Source organism: Cupressus sempervirens, chromosome 5, assembly GCF_028749045.1.
Source record: "Cupressus sempervirens isolate cs-2001-9-10 chromosome 5, ASM2874904v1, whole genome shotgun sequence".
Classification (NCBI taxonomy): Eukaryota; Viridiplantae; Streptophyta; class Pinopsida; order Cupressales; family Cupressaceae; genus Cupressus; species Cupressus sempervirens.
The window spans coordinates 505,636,757-505,658,657 of NC_143122.1; the positions used below are offsets into that span (position 1 = coordinate 505,636,757).

The following is a 21,901-nucleotide window of genomic DNA, read 5'->3' on the forward strand; positions in this document are numbered from 1 at the left end:
TGAAGTTTCAGTCATGTCACAATGTACAATACACAAAATCATTGATTCAGAAATCAGAAAATTCAACGTAGAAGTCTGCTCCAGAAGCCAAATGATAGGGAAAACACAAGGGTGATTCACATAAGCATTTTCTGACTCTTCCTTTCCCTTCCAAATTGAATCGAAGTTGATTAGAATTCTTAGGCATCACCAAGGAATGATTCTGCAGCTTTAAAAACTTGGAAAATGCTTTGCCAAAACCAACATACCAAGTCTCAAGCTGGGCGCTCCTCTTCATGGGTGATTTGGAGCCAGGAAACCAGTTCTCAACAAAAACCCTCATGTTATATATCAATACTATTTGCAATGATACCCAAAATGATATGAAATTCACCCCAAGAGATATACTATTATACACCAAAATATGGTTTGTGTCTCTGAAAATGATATAGCTAGCATTGAGAAATCGCACAAAACACACCAAACTCAATTAGCACTCAAAAAATGCTAAACACTCCAAAAGCTGAATATCCACGTCAAAATACTTGATAAATCTTCATCTTCTTTAAACTCTTGTCATCTTCATCAAAGATTCCAACCATTTTGTCCAATTCATTCAGGACACTAAGTTGGAACTTAATGATATCCTGGTTAGTTTTGATGTGGTTTCCCTCTTCACCAAGGTCCTCATTCCTGACTCCATCCATCTTGTCAAGCGCAAGGTCGGGGATGAGATTGCGGAGTTAGTGGAGCTTTGTTTAAGGTTTACCTTCTTCTCTTTCCAAAATGTCTTCTATGAGCAATTTGATGGGGTAGCCATGGGTTCGCCCCTCTCCCCAATCATTGCCAACCTCTTCATGGAGCATTTTGAGGAGATGGCCATCCATTCCTTCCCCCTCAAATCCAAATGGTGGAAACGTTACGTTGATGACACTAATGTTTGTTGGCCACATGGGCATGCGAACCTTGAAAAATTTCACTCACATCAACAGTTTGGTTTCCAACATCTCCTTTACCAAAGAGCTCGAGTCAGACCATCAGTTGCCTTTCCTAGACGTCCTTCTTATCCGAAAGACTGATGGCACTCTTGGTCGAAAGATTTATCATAAGGCCACCCACACTGACTTGTACCTCCACGCGTCCTCCCACCATCACCCTGGCTAGAAGGTCGACATCTTTAAGACCCTCACCCTTAGAGCTTTTAGAACCTGTGATGACAAAAACTTGAATGAAGAGCTCACCCATCTTCGTCATGTTTTTATGTTAAATGGATACTCGCACAAGTAGATCTCTAAGGCGACCAACCAAGCCAGGTCCTTCTTTCTTTCTGGGTGTAGCCTCATTCCGGCCCTTAGCCCGCCTCCCTGGTTTGCCACCCTTCCTTTTGTTGATGGCATCTCTCAAAAGCTGGCCAAGATCTTATCTAAAAAAGGTCTTCGCATTGCTTTCAAATCCCTTTCGCGGTTAAGTAATCGAGTCCCTCCCCTTAAAGACCCCGAAGACTCTTTCCTTGACTCGAAAGTCTACAAGATTGTGTGCTCTTGCAGGGCACCGTACATAGGGGAAATGGGTCGCTCTTTTCGCACTAGAATCTGTGAGCATGGTGCCGACATCAAACATGATAGGGTCCACAAATTGGCCGTTGGAGAGCACTCCTCTTCCACTAAGCATCACATTTGTCTGGAGAACGCCCAAATTCTTTCCAAAGAGGATAACTTCTTCAAAAGAAAGCTTATGGAAGCTATTGAAATCTACCATCATCCCATCAACCTCAATCGAGATGATGGGTGGTCCATTAGCTTGTCGTGGCAACCTCTTCTAGGCTCGCTTTATAACCATTGTCGCCCTTGATGCCTCTCGTGATTTTTTGCTCCTCTGGTGCTTTTCTGGGTCTATCCTCATCCTTCCCCCTTTCTGGTTTCTTCGGTTTTTGGGGAGCCTGCCTTTGTCTCTTGATTCTTGACCCCACCCTTAGTTTTCATTCCGGTGCTCCTCCTGGGTTCGTTGAGTTCTTTCCTTGGTTTGGTTCTTGTTGTTTCTCCTTTCTTTGTTTTTCGTTTCTTTTCAGCCCTCCAGGTTGCCTCGACCCTTTGCCCTTCTCCCTCTCTCCTTTCGTCCTTTTGTTGTATCCTTGGGCTCTTTCCTTTGCCATTGTTTTTAGCCTTTGGGGTTCTTCTCTTGATTGTGTTTAGCTGAGTGCTTGTTGTGGTGCATTTTTTTCGTCTCCTTTTTCTTGCGTATTTTCTTTAGTTTCTGGTCCTTTTCCATCTTAGCCCATCTTTTGTTTCTTCGATTTTCTTGTCTAGTCTTTTAGATTTTTCTCTTTTTCATATTCTTTGTTTTTGTTTTTGGTTTTCGTTTATATATATATATGCCCACTCATATGTGCATGGCCTGGCATATTCTTATATGGTTCTTAGACATATATAGTTGTTTATATATATATATATATATATATATATATATATATATATATATATATATATATATGGTCGTACATTTTTTTAGGTTCTTTCATTTTTTGCAGCACTATAGTTGGTTATATATATATATATATACATTCATATATATATATATGTATGTATATATATTAGTTATATTGTATATATATATATATATATATATTCGTATATTTATATATATATATATATATTCGTATATTTATATATATATATATATATTATATGTGTATATATATATATATATATATATATATTAGTTATATTGTGTATATATATATATATATATATATTTGTGCGGTTATTTTGTTCCTTGGATTGTTTTTATTAGTTATTTATTCATATTTTTAGTTTGTATTTGCAATTTCGTTTTCTCCCCTTTTTCCTTTATTGTGTTTTTACATTGGGGACATATATATATATATATTGTTACCATCATATTCTGAATATTTTTTTCTGTCAATATCCCTGTACCTTGTTAATTTAAATTTTATTTTGTTTATATAATTTTTATAATATAATTGCTTTATCATTTACTTATGTTGTATTATTGCATTTCTAATTTCTTATATTTGATCTTCCTCTTTCTTAGTTTTTTATTCTTCTCTTTCTCTCTTTTTTAGTATTGTCTTTATTTTTGGTCTTCTTGGTTTCTGTGCCCCCCCTCCCCCCTCCTTTTATGAGTGCTTGAGGGTTCTTGGTCTGCATAATTTCCATTCTGGCATTCTCTCATCCTGATGATGGATCATGTAGTATGATGCGAAATGTTGATGCTCAAAAAACTCACACAATCTAATCCAGAAACATTGCTCTCATACTAAATGGATTGTGGAAATCTGATTATGTTAACTAAAATTCAATCCAAAATCATTGAAAAGTCAAACTGAAAGCTACAACTAGCTATGGTGGATATTGCACCTCTGAAACTAGATCAACTGATGAGGGTTTTTGTCCTCAACCATCTCCAAGAGAACTCACCAATTTCATTACAGTACCATCTCACTATGTGTGCACAATCAGGATGGAAGAATGAGAGCCAAAACACCATATAGACTTGGAGGGAGAAATCAGAGTAAATTTGAATATTCATATATCATATTGCCTCAAAAAAGGCCTCCAAATGACTTTCAAAATACAATTCATGTCTTAATTAGGTGCATTGATGTAATATTGTTATATTTAGTATCATGGTCATGTAAGTTACTTTCTTTTAAACCAGTCAATCAGTTTTTAGTAACTTTTTGTTTTTTAAGTTGTTCAGTAAAATTAGCAAATTTCTATTTATTTCTTTCTTGATAGTTTTCCTTATGGAAAGATCTTGTAATTGCTTATTTAAGGAGTTTTCCTTTCCTTTGTTTAATATTGAGTATCTCTATCAATTATCATTTCATAGTATCAAAGTAGAGATTGGTGTTTGACATATTTTCCAATAAAATCCATTGTTTAATCACCTTTAATTTTTGAGGAAATTTTTAGGTGGTTTTTGCCAACTTTTTTTTAAAACAAAAATAAATTATCATTTCAAGGCATCCCTTTTTTGAGACACACTTTCAAAAATATTCATCACTTAATTTCACTATAAAATTAATTTATCAAAGACAAGTGAATATTTTTTATTATTTCCACAAAATGAAGAATTAAACATGCCAGAACCAACTGAAGCTGAAAGATGATAACTAATGGTGACACGAGCATATGCTGTAAATGGAAGTGTTCCCTAAGAACCAATTCAAGGCGTCCTATTTTTGAGACATACTCAAAAAATAATTATTGGCCAAGGGCCCAGGTAGCTGGAATTAGAATGGAATTGGCATTCAGAATTCTTAAAAAATTCGAATCAATTGTTTGGGTCCGCACAATCAGAATTGGAATTGGGAAAAAGTGGATACCAGTATCCCCATTTGACCCCCAAAACCAGAATTCCAAATTCCTCAAAATACTTGCTATTTGGAATTCCTATTTTAATTCCCATTTTAAATCCCATTTTTTGAAAATGAGGATTTCAACTAAAGTAAAAATTAATTGGGTTTGACATCCGGATGCCCATTTGGGGGCACCTATTTTTGCACAAATTTTTGAAATTTAATTTTTTTAAAATGGGGGCAAAATTTTCCACTATTACTTGCTCATATGTTTGGATTAAACAAAATAACTAGTACCGCACATCTAAATTCTTTCGTCTTTCATTTAACTTTTTCTTGAATTTTTATTTTGCAATGAATATTGACGATGTTGGCATGTGCGAAGTTGGAAGCATCATGAATATGACCTTGAAAAAATTGGAGATACGGATCATCTTTCTCACTGTAACTTTTATACTCATTTTTTGAACCATATATTCGCATTTTGAACCAAACGGGCATCGAATAACAAATTCTGAATATCAAATATTTCTAAGTTTGAACCAAACAGTCCCAAAACAAATTCTAGAAATCGTAATCTGGATTTTAAGTTCCAGAATCTAAAATCAAAGATTTCAAAATCCAATTCCTAAATCATATTCCAGCAACCAAACGGGCCTTAAGTTAAATATAAAAGTCATTTTCAAATGCTTAAACGTGAAAAATATCATTGTATTTTTATCATCGAAAACAAAGAATACATGCGATGACCAATTGAAGTTGAAAAATGATAAGTGATGAAACACACACACATATTGTAAATAACAATATTTTCTAAGAACCAAAGAGAACAAACCTAGAAAAACTCAGAAAGATCGATGTCATGCGCGTGCTTACTATGAATAGTAGTGCTCTAGAAAGATCAATTCTATGGAACCACTTACTATAAATAATAGCGTTCTCTATAGACCAAAGAGAAAAACCCAAAAAAAGCGGTGCCGTGCAAAGACTTACTATAAATAGCACCATTCTCGATAGACCAAAGAAAATAGACCCAAAAAGACCCAAAAAGATTGGTGCCATGCAAACATTTACTATAAGTAGAACCATTTACCATAGACCAAAGAAAACAAACTCAAATAGATCTAGAAATATTGGGCTATGCAAACACTAAGTATAAATAATAAATATGGTTGAATGAATGAATGAAGGATTTTAATAACGTCCACAAGGCCAAAGTAGCATATGGGATCCACTTGTTAACAACTAGCCTGATCTAGTTGTAATCCTTTGATTAATTCTTCTCTTCTTCGGTGCATTTTGATGATCAAGTTTGCGGTCTTGTCCAACTGCTTTTCTTCGAATAGGTGGCTGATATTGCTGTTTTGTAACGTGTCTAAGTACCAAGATTTGACGTCGCTATATGCCAGGCGTTCCATGACAAAGTGATGTTCTGTTTCAGTTGCTCCTGTGTCACATAATAGGCAGGTCCTATTTTCCCATTCCTCTTTTGGCACTCTCCATCTACCCATCACGCATCTCAATTGGTGAGACCTAGTTCTAAGCTGGGCTATAAGCATTTTGACCTTACACCTATTAGCTAGTTCTTCTTCGGTGCATTTTGATGATCAAGTTTGCGGTCTTGTTCAACTGCTTTTCTTCGAAGAGGTGGCTGATACTGTTGTTTTCTAAAATCTTTAAGTACCAAGATTTGATGTCACAATACGCCGGGCATTCCATGACAAAGTGATGTTCTCTTTCAATGGCTCTCCTGTCACAGAATAGACAGGTCCTGTTTTTCCTATCCTCTTTTCGCACTCTCCATCTACCCATCTCGCATCTCAACTGGTGAGAGCTAGTTCTAAGCTGGGCTAATGCATTTTGGCCTTCCACTTAATAGCCACACCTAAATACACTTTTTCCTTGCGGCATGTGTTGGGGTTAAATTCCTTAACATAGTAAGATTTTTTCCTCCTGATGTGCCTTGTCCACATGATGCTACAAAATCTTTCACGAACAAACTTCTTAATTTCTTCAGTATTATCTGGGCAGCTATGGATGTTGATGTTCCACTTTTGCATCCATTTGTTGTTTTGCTTCATCCATGTGCTTCTTCTCCTTTCTAGCTTTTCTTCAGTCACAAGCTTAGGCGAGCGGTGACTTCCTATGCTCTGGTTTTTCTTTAAGTAACATATTAGCCAGACCAATGCAACAACTTCTAAGGGAAAGGCACCCACTTCTGCCAATAAGATCTCATAAGGCATCATGGTTTTGATATTAAGGCTACTGATGATAAGGTGTTTTTGTATTCTTTCTACTTGTCTCCATTTCTGATTCGATGAGCTGCTGTCCCAAATTTCACACTCATACAAAACCACAGGTGTGACAAGAAGCCCAAATAACATTTTCTCTATCTTCCAATCCCGGAGTTATCCATTCCTACACTTATTCTGCAAAAAGTACAGTGCCTTTCAGCCCCCCTGAATTCTTTTAAATCTGCACGTTTCCTGGCTGAGTTTGTTAAACTTGTATTCGCTCACTATCTCTAGAGGGTTGCCCTCAAAGAGAAAAGTGTCCGAGGGTCTCTTGTTTCTCTTCAGCAAGAAGATCATAATTTTGGTTTTGCTGGTGTTAACTTCCATACCCACCTCTTGACAAAAGCTTTCCAATGCCTTCAAGTGCTCTCTCAAACCATTAGCTGTCTTGGTGATAATGATGAGGTCATTTGCGTATAACAATAGTTTTATCACATAGCTAGCCAGCTGAACCCCCTCGTCACTGGCTCTATTTAACCATACTTCTAACTTATCAATGTAAAGCCAGTTGAAACCCTCTGAAACTGAGAATTGGGCTTACCAAGAATATTGGATCCCCCCTTAGCATATTTGAAAGCCTACAAAAAATCTTAAAAACTAACCAGCCCTTGCAAAACAAGATGGCATAAAAAAAGGGATATTAGAAATTCCCTTTCCAAAGATCGCTTGTCCTCAAACAATGCCCAGTCAACATTAAAATCACTAGAAACACAAAATGTTAATGCTGGGCCACATTGATTATAACTTGAATCCATTATGCCAAATCTGCAGTATCCTCTCCTGTAACCTAATAATGTACCAATCATCAAAACCCAAGCTGAATTACCTGTAAGGACTCAAATATACACCATGAAACATTGCTTGCAAGGCATCTAAGAGAGGTCCATATCTTCTATGCCACTGCCTAACACGATCCAGGACAGTAGGAAGAAGACTCAACATATTTCCTCATAGTTTCATGTATAGTCATGATTGCAAATGTGACCTTCTAGAATATTTTTGCTAAAAGGAAGGCAATCCTTTGGAAGTGTTAGACAAACTCATCATCATTACACCATGTGGATCTAACACGCCTTCTTTGAACTATTTAGATACAACCATGAAGACTTGTGAAAACTCTCACTGTTCCATCCCCAAGAGTCTTTGAGTGATGAACCAAAGCAAGTGGAAGTTCTCTTTTCTGAATGAGTTCTAAGTGTTAACTATCCAAATTGATTCACTAACTTTCACAAGATGATCCTCCATAGTTTTTGAATGGATTGAATGAGGGGTAGTGGTGAAAGGTAATCTGATTTAAAGAACTTAAACTCTCTATGCATGGAACAAAGCTGCACCAAGGGGATCTGCTAGCATAAAAAATGGGCATTGCATTGCTCAGAAACAACTTGAAAGTTGCTGGAAAACACTTCCAAACAATCACCAATTGAATCCTTTTACTTTCCTGGATAGAATTATTGTGCCAAGGCTCTTGAATGAAGGCAAACCTTAATGAGATGTGACTGGTATTCATCGAAACATCATAATCAAACTTGAAATAATAAACTATTCTCTGCCAAGGAACATCTTTCTGGGCACCATAGTTTTTGAAAGTACGCTGTTGGTTATCTATGCTGAATTTCAAGCAACAAAGCAGCTCCACCATGCTTGTGTTGCACAACTTTTCTCTTCATATGTGCCTCATTAAAAGAGCTTCTAATGCAACACAAGGCTTCTCCTCAAAGAAAATGTTCTGAACTAGCTTGAAAGCAAAGGGGGAAGGTGTGAAGCATAAGTTTGGGGAGTTGCATGATGATATACTTGGGTAAGAAGAAGAACACAGTCCCAACGAAGGCATGAAAGACTAAGAGGAAAAATGCTAGAGCAGAAGGAAATATCTAAATATATATGATTGGTAATTCCAAATGCTACAGTAATGAAGTACAAATGCAATTGCAATGAATAGTATGTATGACTGGTAGTTCCAAATGCACAATAATGAACTGTGAATGTCTTAGTGTGTGTGTGCGTGCGAATACAAATGACCGGTAGTTCCAAGTGCAATACTGCAACTTAAGAATGCAGTTGTTTTACAATGACTTTTTAGTATAACAATATATAATATGCACGATCCCTGTATGGCTGCAACTAATCTTTCATATGTGGTATATGCTGCAATATATAGGATAACAATTATCTCAGGCTGAGATATTTCATCTCTGATATTCTGATGTTATATATGTAATTGTCTCTGTTATAGGAGCCGTCTCTGATGTGTATTTGATGTTATACGCTCTTCAATGGATGCCGTCTCTAATAGGCGATTGAGATGCTTGCACCGAATGGTTGCTATCACAGTGTGCTACACTATTATCAAGCAGATTCCACAAAGGGAAAATAAAGTTTAATAATATCAATTTTGTTATCTGCGTTTGGAGAGCTGATCCGCTTATATAAATATATGCTCTTGAATCATAAAGAGGCATGGGGGGAAGTCAATATAACAATATATAATATGCACGATCCTTTTATGGCTGTAACTAATCTTTCGTATGTGGTATATGCTGCAATTTATAGGATAACAATGATCTCAGGCAGGGATACTTCATCTCTGATATTTTGATGTTATATATGTAATTGTCTCTGTTATAGGAGCTGTCTCTGATGTGTATTTGATGTTATATGCTCTTCAATGGATGCCGTCTCTAATAGGCAATTGAGATGCTTGCACCGAATGGTTGCTATCGCAACGTGCTACACTCTATTATCGAGCGGATTCTACAAAGGGAAAATAAAGTTTAATAATATCAATTATCTTAGAGCTGATCTGCTGATATAAATATATGCTCTTGAATCATGAAGAGGCATGGGGAGAAGTTGTCACGCGTCATAATAGTAATTGTTATTTACTCATGGTAATCACTTATGATTGTTTTGAGCTTGTGATTATTATGTGTAGTCAAATATGATTATTGCCAAACATAATTATCAGGAGATATTAAGTGTAATGGTGAATGCGAGCCTAGGAAGACTGTCAGCTGCACTTTGGATCACTGTTCTGTTAGCCTGGAATACCATCAACTGTATTATAGTTACTACTCTATTAGCTCGGGAAACCGTTGGCTAGAAAGATATGCATAGTCTGGTCTATGAATCAGAAGTGATGCTTGATCATGGATAGACCAGTCCCGATTATTGTCATCGACTTCCTTGATATACGGAGATGTGTGTGAATATGATGCTTAATGCAAAATGCCATAAATATATATGGGTGTGTGTGTATATTAATAATTTAATACAGATACAAATATATACACACAATGTGGGTGCATCTATGCGTCGCTTGACGTTCCATGTATGTGCTGATGTGCATGTAATATTACGTCATAGATGGATGTATTCATATGGATGACAGTGTCATGATAATGATAATGTGGTAATATCTGTGAATGCTCATGATGGAAATATACTAAACTATTGAATTAGATCTAACTATTATGCAAAGTGCAGGGAATGTGGGATAATGTACAAGACAAGGCATGTTACTTCTCCTTGCCCCTATTTACATGTTTTGATTCTGCAATAACAGGATATCACAGTCTCCCCTCCTTCAATAATGCTTGCCCACTAGCATTTTACTTTTCTGATATTATGTTTTTCTTCTTATAATTGATGCAGACCCTGGATGTTCCATCTTTCTTTGTGACTAGCTTGATTTTCCATGAGACTTGCTTCTTGAATTCTGTAGAAACCTCTTGAGGTTGCAAGGAAGTGGGTCCTTGATCATAGCAGGTTTAATTTGAACTTGTGAGATTGCCTTGGTTTAGAATCCATGAAGGATGTGCTTCCTTTTTCCTTTCCTGAAGGCAATTATTTGTTAGTATCTTGCTTAAATGTTCTTGTGCTTTTCATCCATGGTAGTCCTAAAATGAGATCAATATTTCCAACTCAAGAATGTGGAATTAAGCCGAATAAGTGTAATCTCCAAGCTGCAATTTGAGGGGGAGAGTCAAGGTGTTGCAATACACGATTGCTCCATTGGACAATTTTTTTTTGATGTTGTTGCATTGGAGTTTTGTTATGTTGTATCCTTGAATCCAAGCTTGACTGATAAAGTTCTGAGTAGAACTGCTATCCAAATGCACTCTTATGCTTCTTCCATCAATTTGTCCTTGAATTTGGAAGGCGTCCCATGTAGGTTCCTCTAGATTGGCTTGGGTGCCTTCTTTGCTTCCTCTAGAGGCTTGTCTACGGAGTAGGCCTTACCTCAATGTAGTGAATCTGACCTTCCCCTTGCATCAGCGCCCTGGGACCCAAGGTTCCTTGTAGGTGAAACATAGCTTCTGCCTTTTGAGTTCCTCACGAGTACCTGTTACAAGATTCAAGAAGAGTTGGCAGATTAACGGATTTTCGGATGATTGATTGATTAACAGAGGAACAAATGTGTTCCTTATAAAGAATTACAAGGACGTTGTTTCTAAAAGAAACAACGTAGACTGAAGACGGAATTAGAAACAAAACTAGAGACAGGATAGGAAACATTCCTATCTGAACTGAAGACAAAAGAGACAGGATAGGAAACATTCCTATCTAGACTGAAAGACGGACTATAGACAAGTAGTTGACTATTATAGAAAGTATAAGATATTATCTTAATAGTACCAAAATCTAATTTGGGTCTGGGGTTTGTTTCTTTGTTGAAAGGAGTGGAATTTTCCTTGGCAACCAAGGGTTCTTTATCAAGTGATTTGGTCTTAGTTGATCAAAAGTCCATATCCCTTGCTTTCTTGATGGCTTTTGGTAAGGAGAGAGGATTTAATGCCTTGTCCCAGCCTCTTAAGGGGTCATATAATCCTTCCATAAAGAGCGCAATCAATCTTCTTTGTTGTGTCTATTACTAGGACTGATATTCTTTGGAATTTTGTGATATAATCTTCTATATTCCCTCGGTGTTTGACTTGGGTCAGTTCTTTGAAATGCTGTTCGGGGTCCTTATTATCAAACCTTTCAATTAGTGTTTTAGTGAATTCAAGATAGGAAGTGATTTTGGAATGTCCCATTGTTATCATTCCATGATGCCACCATTCATGTGCTACATTGTCTAGATAAAGGGCCACGTATTTTATGGCTTCCTCCTTTGCCTTAGGGTTTAGTTGGAAATGAGCGTCAACTTTTTGTACCCATGCTCTTGTGGCCATTTTCGCAATGCCATCAACATATGCTATACTTAGCTTCCTTACCTTCCTCTTTAGTTTTGAAAACCCTTCTTTGCCCCCTCTTCTAGGCATATATTTCCTCTTTAATTTGAGATACTCCTTAAAGGACATTTCATTTTGTAGATCACCTACCTCCCAATCTTGTCTGATTTGGTCTTCGATTTGAGCAAAAGATGGTTCTCCCCCTATTTGGTCCTTTGGTGGTGTGAAGTTGGGTAGCCCTAGCCTTGAACCTTGTCTTTTGGGGTTATTTTTCATTGATTTTTCGTCCTGTCTGACATAGTTATATAATTCTTAAGGGTGTGAATTAGTGTGAATCGATGTAAAATGTCAGTTAATTGAGTTAGCTTGCTCTATAATTCCCTTTGTTCATATATCACTTGATCTACCTTGTTCCCATGTTTCCTTTTCCGATGATATCTCCCTTTGTCCCTTCTTCCTCGTTTTGTATGTTATTAATGGTTTGCTCATTCACCTTTGGTTAGGACAATACGCTCTGATAACAATTGTAATATTCCTTTTCTGGATATAGGGCCTACTATGTGAATAAGGAAATCCTTGTTCACATATTTACTATACAAAATGGAGATGCAGATATAACTGTGATATATGAATTACTTATAATTCTGAATGCAACAACAGTGGAGTATGAACACAACAAATGAAATATCTAAATATATATGATTGGTAAATTCCAAATGCCACAGTAATGAAGTACGAGTGAAATTACAATGAATAGTATGTATGAGTGGTAGTTCCAAATGCACAATAATGAAGCATGAACGAAATGTTTCAGTGTATATATATGTATAAACAAATGACTGGTAATTCCAAATGCAATGCTGCAACTTAAGAATGTAGTTGTGCATATTATAACAATATAGAAAAAAGGTAAATTTTCTGGACAGTGAAGGAGGAATGAAAAAGATTAAAAACTTAAACAAAACCAAAATCAAATGAAGAAAAAAACTTACTACTTCCACTCATTGGAAGCTTGCAAAGGTGCTGGAGAGCACTAACACTTGATGAAGATTTACAAGTCAATCTTCCAACTCCTTGCATAACCAAACTCTTGGTCAATCACCTGTTTGCTCTGCGTCAAGAGAAAATATCTATTTGCACACCAGATGAAAGATAAAAGATAAATAAGTCCTTTAGAATCCACATTTTAGGGTTGTGGATGTGGAAAGTAATTGAATTTTCTAAAAAACAAAAAATTGACTGGCCTTTGAAATTCAGTGTGTGCTCACCTTGGCTTGATCATGGTCTGCTCAAGCTCGCTTGGGTTTGAACCAACCGTCTTTGGGCTGGATCCTGTCTAGACCCATAGGTGGACCATTGCCAAACCAAGGATCCATTCAAATTAATCTAGGTACGGGGGCCTAGGAGGCTTCTCGGTAACCTAGGTATTGACAATAAAAAACAGCTAATCTTGTAGCTGCATCTACAAATGGAATAGGCACATTGCTTCTGCACTTTGAATTATTGTATTTGTTTATGCACTAAAATAGGCAACTTCGTTTGTGTTTTCTATTGCTTGCTTGTGGGAATCCTTTGTACTTGCTTCTATGTGTGTGGACACATTCTACTCATGGACTTCGTGCTGGAGTGGTTGCTAGATTTGTGATTTTTTGCACCAATTGCATGTCTTGGATGGTTTGGTCTTGTTTAAAGGAGGTTTTTTATGGTGTATGGATTTGTCTTATTTACTCTTCATTTTTGTCTCCTTAATGATAATTGCATAGCAATAGACTTCTCCCATCATCTTGACCTTGGATAGCTTCAACTCGGACTAAATGAATGGGCATAGGCCATTGGGATACTTGAAGACTCTATGGTGCTTTGACTTAATAGTTCCCAACTTTACAGTTGTCATACAATCCATTACAATAGGCATGGACTCATTGGTCATTTACATAGCCAAGTTGTTGCTATTGAATGTAGCAGTCATCAAAAATCTGCAAGAGGTTATTTATCCATGAAGGCTTCCAAGAAACTTTCTCATGTTGACTTTGATCTTTCTGTTTTCTAGATTTCTTCGTAAAGTGCATGGGCTTGCCACCACTTTTTGATGGCATAAAGACTCTAAGAAATGTGATATTGATGTTTTCTTCATTACAAAAGTCACTCATAAATAAATGATTCCAATTGACATAAGTAGTTTTCTGTTGCATCCACATTGATTTTACCATCAGATCCAAAATTGTCAAAATTCTGGAATTGACAATGGGCTCAATGGCTAAAAGATTTACTTGACATTTGTGAAGATGGAAATACCTATTCATGGACTTAATTGAATTGATTGAGCATAAATGTCCATTGTTCAGAAGTAACTTTCAAAAGTCATATTTGATCATCATGTCAATTGCATCTGTTTTCCACCATCCAAACATGCTTAAAATAACTTGGAATCTTATTTGCTGGATCTCTTGGCACGTTGTCAAGGCTCAACTGCTGCTCTCATTTTATCTCATTCAACAGGATATGAAAATTGAATTACTTTGATACCAATGGTTTAGAGCTTAGATGGCCAATGGGACAATGCTTTGGATGAGGACCTTGATGTGCTGAATGTGTGTGGAAGCAATATGGGTCAAGAGGTCTAAATAGAGAATATTAAGAGAATTGGAAAAAGATTGAAATTGTGCATTTTGTACATGGTTTACTTTTGAAATGTGTGGTTGTGTATGTAATCCTATTTATTCTCTTTATTGTTTGGTATTTGCTTATTTTATAGAAAAACAAAAAAAGGTTGTGCATTGTTGGGACTCTGATAATAACACAGCCAAACATGCTTTTGCAAGAATGTGTGGATCAATTTGACTCGCCATTATTTCAGCGAAGTTACCCTCTTTGTATAAAACATTTGATAAATCAATGACAGCGATTGTGGGAAGCAAGCTTAAGCTAAGCCGCCTTTATTTGTTTCATATTATGTAATGCCTTCTTTGGTCAATTTTAAAGCATGCTGTAACTATTCCGTTCACCATGCTTGTAATTTTTGTTTTGGTTTATTAGCAATTGGTATTTAATAGACAGATGGTAATTTCTTAACTTTTGTACAGACTTGCATAAATGAGGTTAATTATTAATTAACACAAAGACACCTTTGTTTATTCACCACAACGCACAAAAAAATTGTATAGTATAAAATGTCATTGATTATGGTTAGGCTCTTTTGTTGATTCTTTTTACTTGTCAAGATATGAAGCCATCAATGTGTTTGTTAATCTTTGCAACTGCTATTGTGTCAAATTCTAAACAATAATGCAATTCTAGGAAGATGCAAGTGAAGACATTTACTAACACCTAAAGTTGAAGGGTATGTCAGAACTTAATGTGTCATATTGGGCCAGCAAGGGGCTAGAACTTCCATTTTCTTTTGCTTTTTTAATAATGCTTTGATATTTTGATGCCTTATGCTTCTGGCCATTGATGATTTCCTCTTTTTCAACATGGGCCAAGTTGATGTTTGACCAATGTTTTGTTATCATTATACTCATGTCATCTACATACATTTTTGAATGGCTATCTTTCATCATTCCAATCACATTCCAGTGCTCCTTGCTAATACATGACATGGCCACTTGTATTGTTTGTAATATTTGCCATACTCTTAACATGTTAAGGACTTACCTGTGTTTAGTTCAGGAACCTCCTTCTCCGCTCACAGTTTTTTATAGAATGTCTTCTATTGTTGCTAGTTCAATAGTTAATAATAACTTTTAGTTTTTAGAGCTTCCTTTTGCACCCTTGTGTATTTTGATTCTTGTTGGCCTAGACATCAGAGCAGTTTCTCAATTTTTTATTTTTTATTTTAATTTTCCTTGCTACATGTTGATAATTCTTCATTTGGTATAGATTTAACCTTGTCTTGTTTCTCAACATCTATAAGCACTGGTTTGTTTCCACTTTCAAAGATTCATTGCCCTATTGTACTTTCCTTCCATGTGTTTGGGGGAAATGCCTTCAATTATTGTTCTTTAGCATAAGACTTGAATGAAGTACACTGGTTGCTTGCTCTTCCTTTATTTCTGTGTATTTTGTGCCAGTACACTTATCGACGATGTGGGATTCACATGGATGTGCAGGTTTAAACCCGTGCAAGGTTTTTTTTGAATGTTTATATATCCAATTTGTGTAACATAAGTTGGTGTTAATATAGAAGAAATGAACTCCTTCATCTTTTGAGCTTCTTATCTCATCTTAATAACATTATAGATAAAAAATATAATTGATTTGAATGTAATAACTCATTCATATTGTTTTGAATACACTTGGTATCAATTGGGGAAACCATACAGTTATTTAGTTCTATACGCCACTTGGTCTCTTTTTGATGAGGATGAAGAAACATAGGAATGAGAAAATAGGATGTCTACACATTGTGATATCCCCACGTTGCAAATATATTTTTTTAATAATGAATAAATAATCAAATAGTTAATAATATTAAAATACAAATTAAATAAATAATAAATAATAAAATATAAATATGATTTATATAATGATCGAACTAAATATGAATTAACATATATACTAAAGGATCTTTGTCTATGAATATTGCCATATTATAGGCCACAATCAATTATTAGATATAGCTTAAATAATTACTTTTTGTATATATTCGTTTGAAGACACAAGGCAATAATACCTGTTGTAAAGAGAGTTAGCAAATATGTTAAATCCTATCCACAAACACGGCATAGCATTAACAACGATGACAGATAAATTGATAATGTGATACGAAAACCAGTGAATCATGTTTGAAAGCTTTTATTAATAATTATTTGAATATCACCAGAAGTCTAAAGGTGTCAACGTAGATGGGATGTACTGAAGTTTATGTCAATCCAAGTACATACAAAGCATATAGAGAGATGTTGGTTTATGCCATGCGAGGGAAGCAAATAAAGAATAACTTAAAAAAACATATGGACTACGGAGGAGTGTCATGAAGTAGTGAACAACAATAAAGTAAGATCCACGCAAGTCCCAGAATCTGCAGTTCTTAAGACTGTCTGGCAGCCTGAGAACCATGATACTTAGATATATTAACTACCGGCAATAAAAGACTTGGCGATGAATTATTGTTGAATACATTTCTAGCATCACCCAACAATAGCATTCAGTGATAAATGTCAGATAAAAATAGGAATCACAAAAGCAAATATTAAGTATTTGATATTTGTTATACAGTGGCTATGAAGGAAAAAGGAATGATACGCATAGCATTGATATCCTCAGACTAATATATTTGTTAGTAAACTAATAAACAAATGATAGTTTGTGAAATCAAAACGAAATGCTATTAAAAGAAATTAACCAAAAAGAAAGGTGCATTTCTCCATGTTGAAAAGACATGACTCCAAACAAAGTGAGATATAAATGAAAGATATTTTTCAGTTATCAAAGGGGGTGGGGTGGGGGTTGGGGGGGAGCGATTGGAACAGATAGGTGGAACAAGAAAATGAGAAAAAAAAAAAAAAAAAAAAAAAAAAAAAATATATATATATATATATATATATATATAAAAGAGTGAAGAAATACAGAGAAAGGTTGAATGAACATATATGCGGATTTATTATCTGATATATATCAGTTTTAGGACGTGTGTGGAGATAGAATAATAATAAGGTGAGAAACATCAATGAATATCAAAATAGCATGAAGGTCATAATATTGTAAGGAGGTCTACAATACAAGTCTACCAAAGTTATTGATAATATAGATCTACCAACAAATTTAAGTGTTATAAATTTTTAGATAAAACACATTTATGATAATTGTCCCTATTCTTGTGAGGTAATAAGCTAGGGACATTACAGACATACCCCAGTAATCCTTAGCATTCTAGTTGATTTTTTTTAGAATATTTTACTGGTGAAGGCCATATTATATATACATATAAGCAATATGAAAGTTTGTTGGTAGATTCTTCACTTAGCTAATATTTGTTTTGGGTGATGATTTGAATTTTTTTTTTTCAGTTCTTTATAGTTTCCTTATGTTGCACATTTGTGATTTTACTTCTGGATTTCAAACAAAGGTTGCTACTTTTTTGTTTGACAAAATCATAAAATCTTGAATCCTATTTGATTCTTAAAGCTAAGTTATATTTTTTTAGAAATAGTTTGAGCCACAATTACGTTTCAAGTATCATTGTTTTTGGCTATAACATGAGGGTGAGTGCTTGTGTCAAACCATTGCTAATAGCTTACCAGTGACATTCCCATTTGGTTTTTTATGTAGGATTGTAAGAAGGATTTTTCAACTGCACTATGCCTAGGAGGTTCAATGGAGTCAATAAGACGATTATTGCGAGGACGTGGTAGGAACATTGTGCATAATACACATTTTCTTTAAAACTATCTTGGAATAAAAGGATTGTATGGAATTTCTTGTTGGTAGCATTTTCTTGATAACATATTAGCTTGGAATATCACTTTCCCTTGTTATTAAGCTCAACACTCTGTGTCAATTGTAGTCATTGTATAGGGTATTCCATCACCTTCAGTACTTTTTAGAAGTATATCCTTTCTTGTTTCCACCATATCTTGTTTTTAGTATATCCTTTCTTGTTTCCACCATATCTTGTTTTTATTATATTGACATCTGCACTTGTGAAACTGTAGAATGATGTTACCCTCAAGGGGTGGTGTATATTCTTGCCACTGATCACACTGACTGCAGCTTGGATATACTTCAGTTCTTGAGTTTGTGAGATGATCCTTGTCCAAGTCATTTTTATGTCTTGCGTTTCCATTTCAGAGAATAAGGCAGATAGTGATATATATATATATGGTTTATGAACATGTTATCTGATTTCAAACTAAATTCTCTTTAAGTTGAGCTCTGACCTGTTTCAAATTATTGAAAGCAATCTGAAAATAAGACAAATTGATTTATGTTCTTTTATCATCTAGGGGGGATCAAACGACTCATTATGATGGATATGTCACCAGATATGATTAAGAAATGCAGAATAATGGAGGAAAAAAATTCTGATCCCAAGATTGAAACCTTGTATATGGTTGGAGATGAAGAATTTTTGCCTATAAAACAAAGGTATGTAAGATGTACTTAATCCTATGGAGGTTATTGTGTCTTTCCTTTGATATTTAGGGATAATGTAAATGCTAGGTAATAGTTTCTACTTATAACCATTTATTTTGGTTGCTAATCATTATGGAATATTCACATTAATATTTAATGATGCTTAGAGTTTCATTCTTGTATAATGAACTTATTATATTGACAACAAAACTCTTAACTCCTGTTTTTTGCAGTTCTTTGGATCTCATCATTAGTTGTTTGGGTCTTCATTGGGTGAATGATCTTCCTGGTGCTATGATACAAGTAATGTTATCCTTTAAAGATTTTTAAGTCTTCAAGAAATCATTTGATGCAAGACATGACTTATATTGACAATATTATATTTATTTGGGCACTAATTATTGTTTCTTTCTTGTGGCAGTGCAAAAATTCATTGAAGTCAGATGGAATGTTTCTAGCAGCTATTCTTGGGGGAGAAACATTAAGGTGCCACCTGATTCTTGTTTAGTTTGTTGCTTGTAGAATCAGAATTCGCTAATACATCATATGCTACCATGGTAACCCATGATATGATTATGCTCATATGATTGATTAACATGATGTGGTGCTTAGAGAATTGAGGATTGCATGTACGGTTGCACAGATGGAGCGCGAAGGGGGCATCAGTCCTCGTATTTCTCCATTGGCTCAAGTAGGTATGACCTATTGGATTGTTAAGATACAATTTGAAAACAACTTGTTAACGTTAGATGAGGAAAATTTATTCACATTAACAATTAGACAATTTTAATTACATAAAAATTCCTTTAGAATATTAAACTATCAAGTACTTGTCTGTAGTTAGAATTGGGATGCATTGACTTAAGATATATTTTCAAGAGGTGTATTGTATGCCCTTTCTTTAATACTTTCTTCTACCATCACGCCCTCATAAATCCTCTTTTAGTGCTCATTTTGTTTAGATTTTGTCTTATCATCCTTGTAATGCCCTTATAATGTCCCCATAATGTTTAGTTAGTACCATAGGACCCTTATTTGTAAATGAGTGTTGGATGGCTCATGTCACCATTTGTGATTAATAATGCACATTTATGTTTGCTAACACATAAGCTTCAATTGACTTCATGGTGCAGGAGCACCTAGCACAAAGGCACAACAGGAGTCTATATGAGGATAAAACTCAAGTCATAAGTAAATTCAATCACATTTTTATTTGTAATGTCATTTTGAGCAAATATGAATCAAAATTGAAGGCTAAAAGAGCCCATTATAATGAGTTGTCCAGATTGTCCTGATAAGGTCTTGAATTAGTCAGATGGTAAAATTTGTATAAAAAACCCATGTAGGGGTAAAATGGTGATAAAAGACATTATCAGCCGATCCTAATATGTTTGTAAGGTTCTTGCGAAGTTCTGAAGTCATTTGAATAAAAGTTGTAAAAGTTGTAAAATGCAACTTCTAAAATTTGTAAACTAGGAAGTTGTATGGTCATAAGAGGAAGTTGAATAGTTGTAACTTCCATAAGAAGATGTAGAGGCTACAAAAACCATGATAATGGTCATTCATACGCATGATGTAAATGTGGAGAAGGCATTGGAAAGCATTAGAAGCATTTTGGTATCATATTTCCATTGTTTCAATCTATTGTTTTGTTGCCTTGAAAGTTTTTCCTCTTATTTCCAGGCTTTGTATGGCCATGTACAGTCTGGAAATAAGTGTATTTTTATTATAATACTACAGTACATTGAATAAGCTTTACATTTCTTTTTGTTTGAGTTGATTTCATGGAATTTTGAGAAAGTTATGAGAGTTTTGGTGAAAACCATTTATAACTGTCCAAAACCCTGATTCATGGTTACCAGTTTTGGAAAAATCATCATAAGTTTTGATTTAGCCGTTGGATCTTTCTATAAGTTGGACAAAAGTTTTGTAACTAGCAATTCTAGAATCTGATTGAAGCGATTGGCTTGGTTAACCATATTTTCAGAGTTATGAATGATTGTTTTTGACTCTATCTTCATGACCAGAATACGATAAATTCCATTTTGGGAATATTGATGGAATGGGCTCAAGGAGTATGAGGAGCAAGATAGTGAGAACAATAATGAAAAATTAGGTTGGGTATGATTCTAAATAGGATGAGGAGCAAGATAGAGAGAACAATAATGAAGAGGAAAGTAAGAGTTAGGGAGCTGACAAAGAGGGGTAAAAGGACAAGATACAACTTGAAGAAATACATTGAGGACAACTCCACCCATATTTTTGAGAGCATAAAAATGAGGCCAATGGATCTAACCCATGAAATGATGCCCATGGAAGAGGAGGTTGTAAGAACACCCGTGGTTCTTACAAACATTATATAGTTTTAATTTTGATTGTTTGACATTTTGTCAAAAACTTTGCATGCAAGCTCTGATACCACTCTAAGAACGCTTGTGAATTCTAACTCTATTTTTTGTTGCGACTCGATGATATTTCGTCTAATAGTTAGTATGCAAGGTATAATACAAACTTCTCCGAGGAGTTCTTGAATCACAAAAAACTACTATGCATAGACATTATATGGTCATAACAAGCTGAAGCCACCACTTATACCATAGAGACAATACGCCAAATATTTGGTGTACCACCTCTTGACACAAGTGATTTCCTCTATTGTGAACTTAATTTAAGGTTTGCTGGTACAGACTTAGTAGCTGAACCATGGCAATATGTATATCATATTTTCATACAACCATTTGATTTCAGACTTGTAAATACATGGAATTTGGCTTAACAAACTTTAGTAATATACCAATTGACATTATTAATTCCATGAATTCAATTGCATCAATGTATTCAGTGTAAAATGTGGGATTAAATTTACTTACAAGGAAGGAAGCTGACATAGAACACAACTTTGTGTAGAATGACTATCAATGCACAATATACAGAACAATATAACATGGATTCAACAACACCATTCATTACTAGAAAACCAATTGGCAAGGAATTATTATTATTTTATTGATACCAAAAACATGAGTACATCCATATTTAAGAGTGCTTGTAACATAGCC

The 21,901-nt window shown here is 35.1% G+C and overlaps 1 protein-coding gene across 6 annotated transcripts in view; it reads left to right on the top strand.

The window, feature by feature from the left end:
• Positions 1-21,901, top strand: part of LOC149556928 (S-adenosyl-L-methionine-dependent methyltransferases superfamily protein) — a 158,080-nt gene that overhangs the window by 22,319 nt on the left and 113,860 nt on the right. For 4 of the 6 annotated variants that reach the window (XR_016364815.1, XM_089831562.1, XM_089831560.1 and 1 more), the window contains exons 3-7: positions 18,039-18,117; positions 18,713-18,854; positions 19,076-19,145; positions 19,264-19,328; positions 19,455-19,533. Coding sequence is in view for 5 of the 6 variants with exons in the window: in XM_089831562.1 (XP_089687688.1) it covers positions 18,039-18,117; positions 18,713-18,854; positions 19,076-19,145; positions 19,264-19,328; positions 19,455-19,533 (435 nt within the window). In the remaining variant the exon portion in view is untranslated. Of the gene's footprint in view, positions 1-18,038; positions 18,118-18,712; positions 18,855-19,075; positions 19,146-19,263; positions 19,329-19,454; positions 19,538-19,975; positions 20,153-21,901 lie in introns of those variants that run through there. The other 2 variants (XM_089831564.1, XM_089831561.1) reach the window with 2 other exon arrangements.